The sequence below is a fragment of the Lonchura striata genome, chromosome 1, assembly GCF_050655825.1.
Source record: "Lonchura striata isolate lonStrDom1 chromosome 1, ASM5065582v1, whole genome shotgun sequence".
Lineage (NCBI taxonomy): Eukaryota > Metazoa > Chordata > Aves > Passeriformes > Estrildidae > Lonchura > Lonchura striata.
Window position 1 is genome coordinate 118,527,080 of NC_140703.1, and position 13,118 is coordinate 118,540,197.

At 56.9% G+C, this 13,118-nt stretch overlaps 1 protein-coding gene across 16 annotated transcripts in view; it reads right to left on the minus strand.

Moving 5' to 3' along the window:
• STIM1 (stromal interaction molecule 1) overlaps window positions 1-13,118 on the minus strand; it is a 75,554-nt gene that overhangs the window by 36,902 nt on the left and 25,534 nt on the right. For 11 of the 16 annotated variants that reach the window (XM_085587774.1, XM_085587790.1, XM_085587822.1 and 8 more), the window contains 3 exons: window positions 11,403-11,536; window positions 5,437-5,551; window positions 465-576 (listed from right to left, as the gene is read on the minus strand). In XM_085587774.1, the coding sequence (XP_085443900.1) occupies window positions 465-576; window positions 5,437-5,551; window positions 11,403-11,536 (361 nt within the window). The remainder of the gene's footprint in view (window positions 1-464; window positions 577-5,436; window positions 5,552-11,402; window positions 11,537-13,118) is intronic. The other 5 variants (XM_085587782.1, XM_085587846.1, XM_085587813.1 and 2 more) reach the window with 1 other exon arrangement.

Consider the following 13,118-nt stretch of genomic DNA (forward strand, 5'->3'; position numbering starts at 1 on the left):
TCCCAGCCAGTGCTCCTCTTACAGGGAATGGACTTCAAGACCACCCAGTGCCACCCATGCCATGGCAGGGACACTTTCCACTGTGCCAGGCTGCTCCAGCCCCAGTGTCCAGCCTGGCCCTGGGCACTGCCAGGGATCCAGGGGCAGCCCCAGCTGCTCTGGGCACCTGTGCCAGGGCTGCCCACCCTGCCAGGGAACAATTCCCTCCCTGTATCTAACCTGAATTTCCCCTCTTTTCGCTCACAGCTGGAGCAGAACTGGGCAGTGCACAGGCCAAGGAACTTCAGGTGCTGAGAGCAGCTGACTCCTGCCAGGCCCTGGTTCTTTTCCTGCACACATCCCACGGGGACACTGCGGGCACTGACCCGGGACATGGCAATGACCAGATTGACACTGACCCGGGACTGGCACTGACCCGGACATGGCACTGACCAGATTGGCACTGACCCGGGACTGGCACTGACCTGGGCATGGCGTGGCCGCTGAGCTGCAGCTTGCGGAAGGTCTCCTCGTACTGGGGCAGCTCCACGTAGGAAATGAGCCACTGCACCACCTCGTCCACCGTCCAGTTGTACACTGCAGAGAGCACAGCAGGCCCACAGCTCATCCGGGGTGCACGAGGTACCAGGGAGTCCCAGCTTCGGGTGGGGAGGGACGCAGAGCCCACCCAGGGCCACTCCTGCCACACCTCCCACTGTCCCAGGTGCTCCAGCCCCAGTGTCCAACCTGGCCCTGGGCACTGCCAGGGATCCAGGGGCAGCCCCAGCTGCTCTGGGAATTCCATCCCAGCCCTGCCCACCCTGCCAGGGAACAATTCCCAATTCCCAGTCTCCCACCCAGCCCTGCCCTCTGGCAGTGGGACACTCCAGGCAGCCCTGCAGGACCTCAGCCTCCCCCTCGTGGGACCATTTTTGCCCAGACTAGGGAACTCCTGAGGTTCTGCTGCCCCTGAGCCCCCACAGACCCCACATGGCACGGGAACATCTGCCTGGAGCTTTCCCTGTGACAACACACCCCTCTCCCAGGGCTGTTTGCCCCTGTGCTCCCAGTTCCCCAAATTAAAACATGCAACGAGGCCATCAGATAGAGGAGCAGAGGAGGCTCCACCTCTGGCCATGGCACCAGCAGGGCTCGGGCAGGGCAGCCTGGCAGGGCCAACACCCAAAGCAGTGCAGGTGACAGCTGGGATCCCTGGGATTTCTATCAGCCAGCTGATCCTGCTGCCTCCATACTCCCAACAGGGAATGCTCATCCTCAGCACATGCCCAAAGGTCCTGGATTCTGAGGGCAGCCCCCAGATCCTCACCCCCTGCTCCAGACCCATGGCACAGGGTGCCCAGAGCAGCTGGGGCTGCCCTGGATCCCTGGCAGTGCCCAAGGCCAGGTTGGACACTGGGGCTGGAGCAGCCTGGCACAGTGGGAGGTGTCCCTGCCATGGCAGGGGTGGCACTGGGTGGGCTCTGAGGTCCCTCCCAACCCAAACCAGTCTGGGATTCTGGGATTCCCTCTGAGCTCTGACTAAGAAAAGCACATAGGGAGAAATGCCGGGAAAAACCATCGGAAGCAGCTTGGGAAAGGATCTGTGGGAGGAGGTGGAGCAGGAGCTGCAGCCCCAGTGAACCTGGTGAACTTTGCTCCTTAACCTCCTCCCCTGGGCACCTGTGGATTATTTTTGGAGCTGTCATGCAGTTCCAGAGCCATAAATTATGAAACCTTAGGAAATCACGCTCCTGCCTTTGCCACTTTGTTGTGCTGTACTTACAGCAATGCTCTGAAGGCAAACACAGTCCCAGAATCCCAGACTGGTTTGGGTTGGGAGGGACCCTAAATCCCACCCAGTGCCACCCCTGCCATGGCAGGGACACCTCCCACTGTGCCAGGCTGCTCCAGCCCCAGTGTCCAGCCTGGCCTGGGACACCTCAGATGTGTTTATTGGTCAGGGGCTTTGTTACACTTGAATTTATCATCCCCTGGCCCTGTCCTGCTGCAATGCTCACCCTGACTGGGCCCACGAGCACAGAAACATCTTCCCAAGCTCCAGACAGCCCAATGCCTCCCACGGGGAGCTGAGGGTGAGGGAGAGGAGGGATGGGTGACCGGGGAGAGATGAGGGAGCTGGGGGACGTGAGGAAGCTGAGAGAGATCAGGGAGATGGAGCTGAGAAATGAGATGGGAGATCTGGGAGAGATGAGCGAGATGGAGCTCAGAGAAATGAGAGGAGAGATCTGGGTGAGATGAGGGAGATGGAGCTCAGGAAATGAGATGGGAGACCTGGGAGAGATGAAGGAGATGGAGCTCAGGAAATGAGATGGGAGATCTGGGAGAGATGAAGGAGATGGAGCTCAGGAAATGAGATGGGAGATCTGGGAGAGATGAAGGAGATGGAGCTGTGACAGATGGGGGAGATGAGAGCGATGGGTGAGCTCAGAGAGCTGACTGAGCTGATGAAGTGGAGAAAGATGAAGATGAGGAAGCTGAGGGAGCTCACAAACCTGAGGGAGCTGAGAGAAATGAGGGAGGTGGAGCTCAGAGAAATGACAGATGAGGGATCTGGCAAGGATGAGGATCTGGCAGGGATCAGTGAGCTCAGGGATGGAGCTCAGAGCTAACTGAGTGGCTGAAGCTGAGGGAGATGAGGGAGCAGAGGCAGAGCCCAGCTCTGAGCAAGGACAGCAAGGCCCCAGAGAAAGGTGCCATCCATCCCCAGGACGCTGGCACGGTGATCCAGCTGCAGGCTGGCACAGATGAAGCCACCAGCCTGCCCTGGCTGCGGGGAGCTCCGCAGTCCTGCTCGTGCCCCACACCCTGGGGGACTCCTGTGGCTGCGGGCACCCGCGGGATGCCACGATGGAAGGGTGGGAGAAGCCTCGGGCCCTGCGTGCTGGCACCACCAGCACCGTGCCACAGGGCGTGTGCCACGTGCCCAGCCAGCAGCACTGCTGGCCCTGCCTCCCCCGAGCCCATGGCTGCTCTCACTTCCACATGCAGCCGTGCTTGTCGTGGGAAGAAGTCCCTGAGAACCACAGGCACCGAGATGAGCAGGGCCCTGCCCTGCCTCCTCAGCCCAAGGGCTGATCTGGCACTGCTTCCACGGCTCTGGCAGGGCCAGGCTCGCCCAGGTGCCATCCCTCAGACCCAGCACCTTGTAACAGCATCACAGCCTTTAAATTCTGTCAGAATTAAAGGGCAGAAATATCTTTCTCCTTTCCACGTGTGACCAGGGACAGCAGCAATGGAAGGGACGAAGAGCAATGGCTTGGAAACAAATGACACAGGCCCAGGCACACAGGCTGTGGGATGGAAGTGCCCTTCACACCCACAGGAAGGAGCAGACCTTTCCTACAAGCCTGATTCACCACTTCAGTTCAAACTCCAAAATTAGGCTTCAAATTTCCCTGGAAGTGTTCCAGGCCAGGCTGGACACTGGGGCTGGAGCAGCCTGGCACAGTGGGAGCTGTCCCTGCTGGCAGGCGTGGCACTGGGTGGGCTCTGAGGTCCCTCCAACCCAAACTCCTGTAGTTCCATGACATCAGAGCCCCCTTCAGAAAGCAGTCACTTATTCTATCAGCCAGATCCACAAGATGATGAAAGGGAAAACAAGAGCAGGAGTCAGTCCAGCACTGTGCCACGGCAGCCCTGCCAGGGACGTGGATGTCCGTGGTGTGCCAGGGGCAGGGACAGAGCCAGGATAGCTCAGTAATTAGGAGGCCTGGCAAGTATCAGGGCATGTCCTCCTCCATCCCCTAATGATTTCTACCCTTTCCCAGCTGACAGCAGAATACACTCCAGGCAAAGCCGTGTGTAAACAGCCCTGCAATGGGGTAAATATTTCTTACACAAAGCACTCCTTGCACACAGGAGGCAAAGGGACTCAGAGTCATGGAATCACTGAGGCTGGAAAATCCCTCTGAGCCCACAGACTCCAACCATCCCCAGCACTGACCGTGTTCCCCAGTGCCACATCCACAGAGCTGTGACATCCCCCCAGGATGTGTTTCCATCCCTGTCCTGGGCAATTGTGTCACTTCTAAAGTGATCTGGACAAGAATTTTCAACACATCCTTGTCCAGCTCCATGGGAGAGCGTCTGGTCTGGGATACACAGCTCTGGAATCATGACATGGATATCACAGAGACTGCTTTGGGTTGGGAGGGACCCAGAGCCCACCCAGTGCCACCCCAGCCATGGCAGGGGCACCTCCCACTGTCCCAGGCTGCTCCAGCCCCAGTGTCCAACCTGGCCTTGGGCACTGCCAGGGATCCAGGGGAATCTGGGAATTCCATCCCAGCCCTGCCCACCCTGCCAGGGAACAATTCCCAATTCCCAATCTCCCACCCAGCCCTGCCCTCTGGCAGTGGGAGCCATTCCCTGGCTCCTGTCCCTCCATCCTTGTCCCCAGTCCCTCTGCAGCTCTCCTGGAGCCCTGCCAGGGCTCTGAGCTCTGCCTGGAGCCCTCTCTCCTCATGCACAGCCCCACTGTTTCCAGTCCTGGCTGCAAATGCTGCTCTCAGTGTCCACTCAGTGCCCCTGGGACTGGGGACTGCTGCACTCCCTGCAGCTGCCTCCACAGCTCTGGGAACACAGAGCACACCCCACCAGAGGAACTGAAGGGCTAATACAGAAAAGTCAAATACAAACAGGACACAAGTGAGAAACCGAAACTGCTATGGCTGTGAACTGATTAGAAGATTAATATCCAGTATCTCAAGGAGTGGATGTAGGTAGTACTCCTCTTTTAGAGCTGAGGAGCACTGAAATGAATTGGATTAATAATTTCAGTGGAACTACCACAGAACTTTTCACACAGAAAGCACTGGGGAAGCACTTGCCAATCTGAAAAGTTTGTTTCAAGATTCCCAAGTTTCAGGAAGTTTCTCAGCAGAGGCTGAACTGCCACCACCTCCCTGGGTGCTGGGATGAATAACAGCATTTTGGAACAGCTACAAGTTATTTCTATATGGACTGGACTTATGTCACTTCCTGCATTTTACTCTCCCTTCTTTTCAATGTGAAGGAGCTTTTCATGTTCCAAGCGTTTTTCCTAAGGAAAACACAACCTGCAGGAAAGCTCCCAAGCAGCTCTACTGAATATTGAGGATGTTATCACCCCATTACAACTCATCTGGAACCGGGTGCTTGAAGAACCTGGAATTTGGCTGTATTTAACACATTTCTAGGGCAGAGGAACAAAACAAGAACTGATCCTTTGGTGGCCACCCTCAGGTGCAGCAGGAACAGTTTGGAAGGACCAACTCCAAGGAAATCCTGGGAATCCACACCTCCAACAGGGAGCTGGAAGAGTACAAGGCCTGGTCCAAGGGAGGAAAAAAGCACCACATTCCTCCTGAGAGCTGCACACTCTGCCCAGGGCATCTGAAATCCCAACTCTTTGGCACTCTTGGGAAAGGATTTCTTGGCTTTTTGCCCTTTTTTTACCTTCGGATGTTTTCCAGGCCTTCCAGAGATCTTCCACACTGATGAGCTTGTCCTCTCCATGGAAAGTGCTGTGCTTGACTGCTGGGTCATGGTAATTCAAGTCTTCCCTCAAGAACTAGGAGAGGAATTAACAGCAGGATTAACTTTGGTTCATCTTTTAGGGAGATGAGGAGCATAAAAAAAATTCTGAATAGTAAGAATTTTGATGGGGAAGTCGTAATAAATATGAATTAAAACCCATAATGGATATATTAGATATATAAGATAAACACATGTATCTTTTATACAGATATTAAGTATATTCCCTGCAGTACCCCTGAATATTTCTGTTCCTGGGGAGACCAGCTAGGACATATTCAGTAAGTAAATACATTAAATTCATTTTAATACAGAGAAGGGATAATCAATTAGAACCTTTGGTCTTGGGATTCCAGACTTTTCTTTGAATTACAGCAATACCAAAAATTCACCTAAGTGGCACAATGGAACCAGCTTTGTGTCAACGGAGTAAGAACCCAAAAATTATTATTGGATTTGACCTGCACCTTCAAATCCAAGCTGGAACAAATGCCATGGGCAGGAGGGGAGGCAGTTCCATTGAAAAATATAGATAAATCCATGTATCCTAGCTCAGTGGGAGCCCAGAGCAGCTGGGGCTGCCCTGGATCCCTGGCAGTGCCCAGTTCCAGGTTGGACACTGGGGCTGGAGCAGCCTGGCACAGTGGGAGGTGTCCCTGCCATGGCAGGGGAGGCACTGGGTGGGCTTTGAAATCCCTCCTAAACCAAACCATTCCATGATTCCATGGAAGAGGAGCTGTGAGGTGCTTCCCAACCCAAACCAGGCTGTGAAATCCAGCAGCAGACAGAGAAGCACTCACACGCCACGCCCAACAGATGGAACCAAGCTCGAGGATAACTCCACGTTCCCACCCCCAGGACACAATCCCCACAGGCAGCTCCATCCTTGGGCTGCTCCCTGTGCAAGAGGCGATACCCAGACCCAGCAAACACCCTCAGGTCTGGAGATGGTGCTTTAACACCAGGCAGGGCACCGAGAAGGTCTGGGCAGCTCCAGATTCCAGCTCCCTGCAGGGCAGCGCAGCTGCTGCCGAGGCAGCTCCAGCCCAGGGCTCTGCCAGAGGGCAGGAAAAGGGCAGGAAAATGGGAGAATTTGGGAACTCTGTGCTTCCAGCAGGGGCTGAGCCTCGGGGCTCCGCTGTGCCGATCCCGAGGGGCGCCGTGCCCCCGTGGGTGCCGCCGTGACCGTGCCAGAGGGCGGCAATGTCACCGGTGTCACCACCGGCAGTGTCACTGGTGTCACCACCGGCGTCACCGGCCCTGCCCCAGCGCCCAGCACGTCAGCTGCTGCTCTGTAAATTTAGCTCGGGAGCAGAGACAGGAAAAGTGATCCCTCAGCTTCCCTCCTCAGCTTCCCTCGGGCTCACGGCACCCAAAACAAACCCGAGGGCTCGGCGGAGGGGACAGGGCTGGGCTGGGGGATGTCCCAAAAAATGAGCAGGGAGGGGATGCAGGATGGGGCTGGGTAGCTGGGCTGGGCCCACCAAAGCCCAGAGACCTTAAAGCACATTTTCCACCAGTACCTTCTGGGGAAAAGACCAAATCACAGAAGCCCAGACTGGTGTGGGTTGGGAAGGACCTTAAAGTCCACCCAGTCCCAGCTCTGCCATGGACAGGGGCACCTTGCACTGTCCCAGGCACAGGAAGCACGGTGCACAGCACTGAGCCACCTGCAAACCACTGAAAGCAGCGCTGCCAAGTGTTAAAGATCCCCCTGACCCCGGGCCTGGAGACACCCAAAGCTCCAAGCCCTGGACAGAGGGAGGACCAGACCATTGCCAAGGTCCCACACAGACCATCTCCAAGGTCCCATCCAGACACCCCAGCCTCAGCCAGGCTGTGAACCCACAAGGAAACAGTCAAACCTGAGAATCCACACCAAGTTCAGGGAAAGACAACCCCTGGTCAAACCAGCCAAAAGCAACAGGACCAGAACCACTGCTACAAACCCCAGGAGGAGCTGGGATCAGCTGAGTGGCAACACTCAGCCTGGGAATGCTAATCTTTGAGTTCTGGGGCCTCCAACAGTAGGAGAACCTGGAGCTGCTGGAGAGCCCAGAGGAGGCCCCGGAGCTGCTGCAGGGCTGGAGCCCCTCTGGAGCCAGGATGGCAGAGCTGGGGGGGCTCACCTGGAGAGGAGAAGCTCCAGGGAGAGCTCAGAGCCCTGCCAGGGCCTGGAGGGGCTCCAGGAGAGCTGCAGAGGGACTGGGGACAAACTTGCTGGCTGAAGGCACACTCAGAAATGAGCAGATCCACAAAATGGGATTTTCTGGAGGATTTATTTCCCATAGAATCACAGCATCTCCTGAGTTGGAAGGGACCCAAAAGGATCATCAAGTCCAAGTCCTGGCTCTGCACAGCCCCAGCAATCCCACCTTGTGCCTGAGAGCACTGTCCAACCACTCCCTGAACTCTGTTCTGTGGTGTTTTTATCTGCAGAAGCTCCAGCTACTGAAGTGATTTTTCAAAGCTTCCCATCCCTCCCACATCCCTGGATGTGTGCCACCTCCCTCCCTCCCGCTGCGCTGAGCCACGGCCAGGCCCGGCCCCGTGCCGGGGCTCGCTGAGCTCCCCAGCTTCCCCAGCTGCTCCCAGCCCCACCAGAGGCACAGACAGCTCCTGTCCCCAAGGCTCTCCCTGCCCAGTGACCCAGGCAGCAGGACCCGGCCCTGGGAAGAGGCACAGAGACACTGAGCAGCAACACAAACCATGCTTCCTGAGGAAACCAGGCTGGCAGCATCCCAGCGCCCTGGCACGGGCACCCACACCCCAAAGAGCCGGAGCTGCCTTTGCTGTGAGCATGGAGACAGGAATAGATCCCTCATTAGAAGATTTCCCCATGAGGGACAGTTCTTTCACTTTAATCGAGGCCACTTCATTGAAAATTCACTTCCCAGCAGGAAAACTGCAAGGATGATTTATGGACAGCGTGAAGCTGTAGACAAAACTCCACCCATAATTTATTTTAAAAATACTTGTCTTGTCTTTGTGTCCCCTTCTGCCCAGGCAGGGGTTTCAGTCCAAACGAAATACTCCCATCACTTACCCCCAAAGGGCAGGGGCCAAAATAATAAAGGAAAATATAAAGTTCCCAATCAACCAGGAAAATGCCCACCCCTGGAAGTGTTCCAATCCAAGGCTGGACTGGGCTTAGAGCAACCTGGGATAATGGAAGGTGTCTCTGCCCGTGGCAGGTGGTGGAACTGGATGCGTTTAAAGTCCCTCCCAACCCAGACCATCCTGGAAGTCCATGAACCCCATAAAAGGTTTAAATTTGAGCCTCCTGCATTCTTCCCAATAATCCCCCTGCAGCTGTCCCCCCACAGCTCAGAGTTAAACCTGACTGCAGGGTCCATGTGGGGGAGAGTGATAACCTTGACAGGGAGAACACAGCAGGAGCCAGCTCAGAGAGGGAAATTCCTGCAATGCCTCACTGAGTGGTTCCAGAGCTTATTAACAGGTGAACTTAATGCAACTTCAATCAAAGCTTAGCAGAGGTAAAGCAGCAACTGCATGGCTGGAATCCAGGGACAGGGAATCACCGAGGTTGGAAAAGACATCCAAAATCATGGAGTCCAACTGTACAGACAACAGCCTGAGTGCTCTGGCTCAGGGCAATCCCAGCACCAACAGCCTGGGAGAAGGGGCTGGGAGCAGCCCTGGGGAGCAGGAGCTGGGCATTGGTGGGAGAAGCTCCACAGGCCCTGGCCACGAGCACTGGGAGACCTGAAATCCCCGTGCCCTGGGCTGATCCCAGCAGGAAAGGGATTGGGATTGTGCCCCTGTGCCTCACTCAGGCTGGACAGCCCTTTCCAGGAGGAATTCTCCCAATATCCAAGCTGAAATTCCCCTGGTTCAATTAAGGCCTTCCCCTCTCCTCCTGTCCCTGTTCCCCTGGCTGTCCCCTCCTGGCAGGAGCTGTGAGAGCCACAAGGTCCCCCTGAGCCTCCTTTGCTCCAGGCTCAGCCTCTCTTGTGCTCCACATCCTCTTCCAGCCCTGCTGCCCTCCCAGAAGCAGAGCAGAGGTGCTGGGAGCAGGAGCAGCCCTGCCAGGGCTCAGCACTGCTCAGCTCCAGCTCAGAGGGGTTTGGGGAGTGGCTGTAAGAGCACCAAGGCAGTGATTTGGGGCTGTTGGAAAAACCCATGGAATACCCCACCCTGGCAGTGTCTCTGTGCCAAAGCTCTCAGCACACGTTCCCAGCAGTGTTTTGCACCAGGAGCTCTCAATGACTCCAGTGTGAGTGGGGGCAAGATTTGCTCAGAGACACAAAATTGCCAGCTCTGCCCAGCCCTAAGGACAAGAGGCTTATTCCTCATTTAATGCCAGGGAGCAGCACACTTGGGCTGAACTGGGCTGCCCCAGTTCCTGGGAAGAGGCTGAGCTGCAGCTCCAGCCAGTGCAGGGAGCTGCCTCCAGGGAAACACCTCCAGTGGTGGAGGAAATGCAACTGGAAGCTTTTCAATTGTTTTCATTACTCAGTCAAGTGGCACTGAGGCAGAGGGAACAGCCCTGCGAGCTGGGAACAGCCACCCAAAACCAGCAGCTCCTGGCAGCAGGGGCCTGTGCTGAGTCCCTGGGGACTGTCACTGCTCCAGAGGGACACTGCTGGATTTGGAACAGCAGCTGTGGCTGCCCCTGGATCCCTGGCAGTGCCCAGGGCCAGGTTGGACACTGGGGCTGGAGCAGCCTGGCACAGTGGGAGGTGTCCCTGCCATGGCAGGGGTGGCACTGGGTGGGATTTGAGATCTCTTCCAGCCAAACCAGGCTGGGGTTCTGTGACCTGGGACTGCAGAGCTACCCATGAGTGGCAGCACCCACATGCTTCCTCCCAGCTTCCAACACTCTGACTTTCCTGTTTAGCTGCCAGTTCTCCATAGAAGACAGAATTCCTCACTTCCAACGAGCACCCACCACAACTGAGGCAACACTGCAAACAAAGAGCTTTCCCTTTTCCAGCAGACTCTTATTTCCAGCCCTGCTTGTGTAAACAAATAACAACTTTCTTTCTCTTCAATCCTTTATCAGCTAAAGTGTCCAAGCTGACACAACAGAAAGCTGCTCCTTTTTCTGCAGTGAGCATACAGATTGAAACTGCTTTACTTGGCTGGTGGAAGAATGCAGTAAACATAAAATCATGGAATGATTTGGCTTAGGAGGGACATTAAAGCTCATTTAATCCCACCACCTGCCACTATCCCAGGTTGCTCCAAGCCTCATCCAACCTGGCCTTGGGCACTGCCAGGGATGGAGCAGCCACAGCTGCTCTGAGAACAGTGAAGTGGCTCCAAACCCCCAGCAGTGAGGAGAAGCCCCAGGCAGCACTGGTGACAGTGCTGAGACACCACAAGGTGACACATGGCTTCCTCTGTGCTGAGGAGGAGGCACCAAGCCCAACTGTATCCCCAGCCACAGCAGCCTGACTGTGAGAGCAGCCCCAGCACCGGGCTGGACAAGGCCCTGCTGATACCTTGGCTTTTAAGAGTCTCTGTTCTGTTTTGGTGTGTGCAGCTTTTAGTTTTATATTAAGTGTTACTAGGATCTTTTCACAGCGTGGGGAAGACAAAACAATCCTATTCCAGCTGGAGACTCAAGGACAATCTCTTCAAACCTCAGCCCCAAAGCTCAAACAACGTGAAAAGAGGAGGACAGGCAAGTGAGCAAGGAGGATGAAACTTCATCATTTGAAGCTATTAACTGGCGAGTTGACTCCTGTATGCAAATGGACTAATAAAAATGTGAGATCTCCCGACCAAGCCCTTTTGCCCATGTTGGAGCCATCTGCGCAGAGCCAGGACTGTGGCTCTGGTGCTGCCCTTCAACAGATATCCTCTTTCTTCCTCCCAGCTCCATCCAGCTCCGTTCCAGCAGCTCAAGGCCCCGCACTGACCTCGTCGCTCTCCTCCACGTCCACGTTGCCGTTGGCGTCGTCGTCCATCTGCTTGTGGATGTTGCGCACGGCCTCGAAGCTGAGCTGCTCGTCCTCGTCGTGGCACAGCGCCTTGTCGATGCGGCAGAACTCTGCTGGGGAGAACAGCAGCATGTCAGGATGAGCACCGACCCCTGCAGCATCGACCCCTGCAGCATTGACCCCTGCAGCACCGACCCCTGCAGCATTGACCCCTGCAGCACCGACCCCTGCAGCACTGACCCCTGCAGCACCAAACCCCTGCAGCATTGACCCCTGCAGCATTGACCCCTGCAGCACCGACCCCTGCAGCATCGACCCCTGCAGCATTGACCCCTGCAGCACCGACCCCTGCAGCATTGACCCCTGCAGCATTGACCCCTGCAGCACCGACCCCTGCAGCATTGACCCCTGCAGCACTGACCCCTGTAGCACCGACCCCTGCAGCATTGACCCCTGCAGCATCGACCCCTGCAGCACCGACCCCTGCAGCACCGACCCCTGCAGCATTGACCCCTGCAGCATTGACCCCTGCAGCACCGACCCCTGCAGCATTGACCCCTGCAGCATTGACCCCTGCAGCATTGACCCCTGCAGCACCGACCCCTGCAGCATTGACCCCTGCAGCATTGACCCCTGCAGCATTGACCCCTGCAGCACCGACCCCTGCAGCACCAAACCCCTGCAGCATTGACCCCTGCAGCATTGACTCCTGCAGCACTGACCCCTGCAGCACTGACCCCTGCAGCATTGACCCCTGCAGCACATCAGGAGCAGCAGCAACCCCAGCAGCACTGACCCTTGGCATGCCCCTGCAGCTGCCTGGGCTGTGAAAGCCACGATGGGCAGGGCAGGGTGCCCCTCTCAGCCCAGCTCTCCAGCAGGGCAGGGCAGGGTGCCCCTCTCAGCCCAGCTCTCCAGCAGGGCAGGGCAGGGTGCCCCTCTCAGCCCAGCTCTCCAGCAGGGCAGGGCAGGGCACCCCTCTCAGCCCAGCTCTCCAGCAGGGCAGGGCAGGGCAGGGTGCCCCTCTCAGCCCAGCTCTCCAGCAGGGCAGGGCAGGGCAGGGTGCCCCTCTCAGCCCAGCTCTCCAGCAGGGCAGGGCAGGGCAGGGTGCCCCTCTCAGCCCAGCTCTCCAGCAGGGCAGGGCAGGGTGCCCCTCTCAGCCCAGCTCTCCAGCAGGGCAGGGCAGGGTGCCCCTCTCAGCCCAGCTCTCCAGCAAGGGCTGGCTCCTGCCCACAGCCCCAGCTCCACGTCTCCCTTGGAGGCTGTTGGTGTTGGCACCACGTGCAGCCGGGGCGTTTGGGGAGGAAGAGCTGTGTGTTTATAAAACATGGCAATTAAAACCCTTCCCTCTTCCTGATTATGGAACAGGCCCTTCTGGCTGCTTTTCACATCATTTTCTACTTTCTAAGACTAACACTTTACATTTTGCTGCGTGCCCGCGCCCATGCGAGCACCAAACCGGGCTGATCCAGCCCTGCCATGGCACTGCCAGGGGGTGACACCAGAGCCAGGGATGGGGAATCCTGAGGGACATGGGCAGGCTGCAGAGCTGGGACCACGCCACAGCCACGGAGTTCACAGGGCTGGGAGAGCTGGGGGTGTTCACCTGCAGAAGAGATACCCGAGAGCCCCTTCCAGGGCCTAAAGGGGGGTCAGGAGAACTGGAGAGGGACTGGGGACAAGGGAATGCTCCCC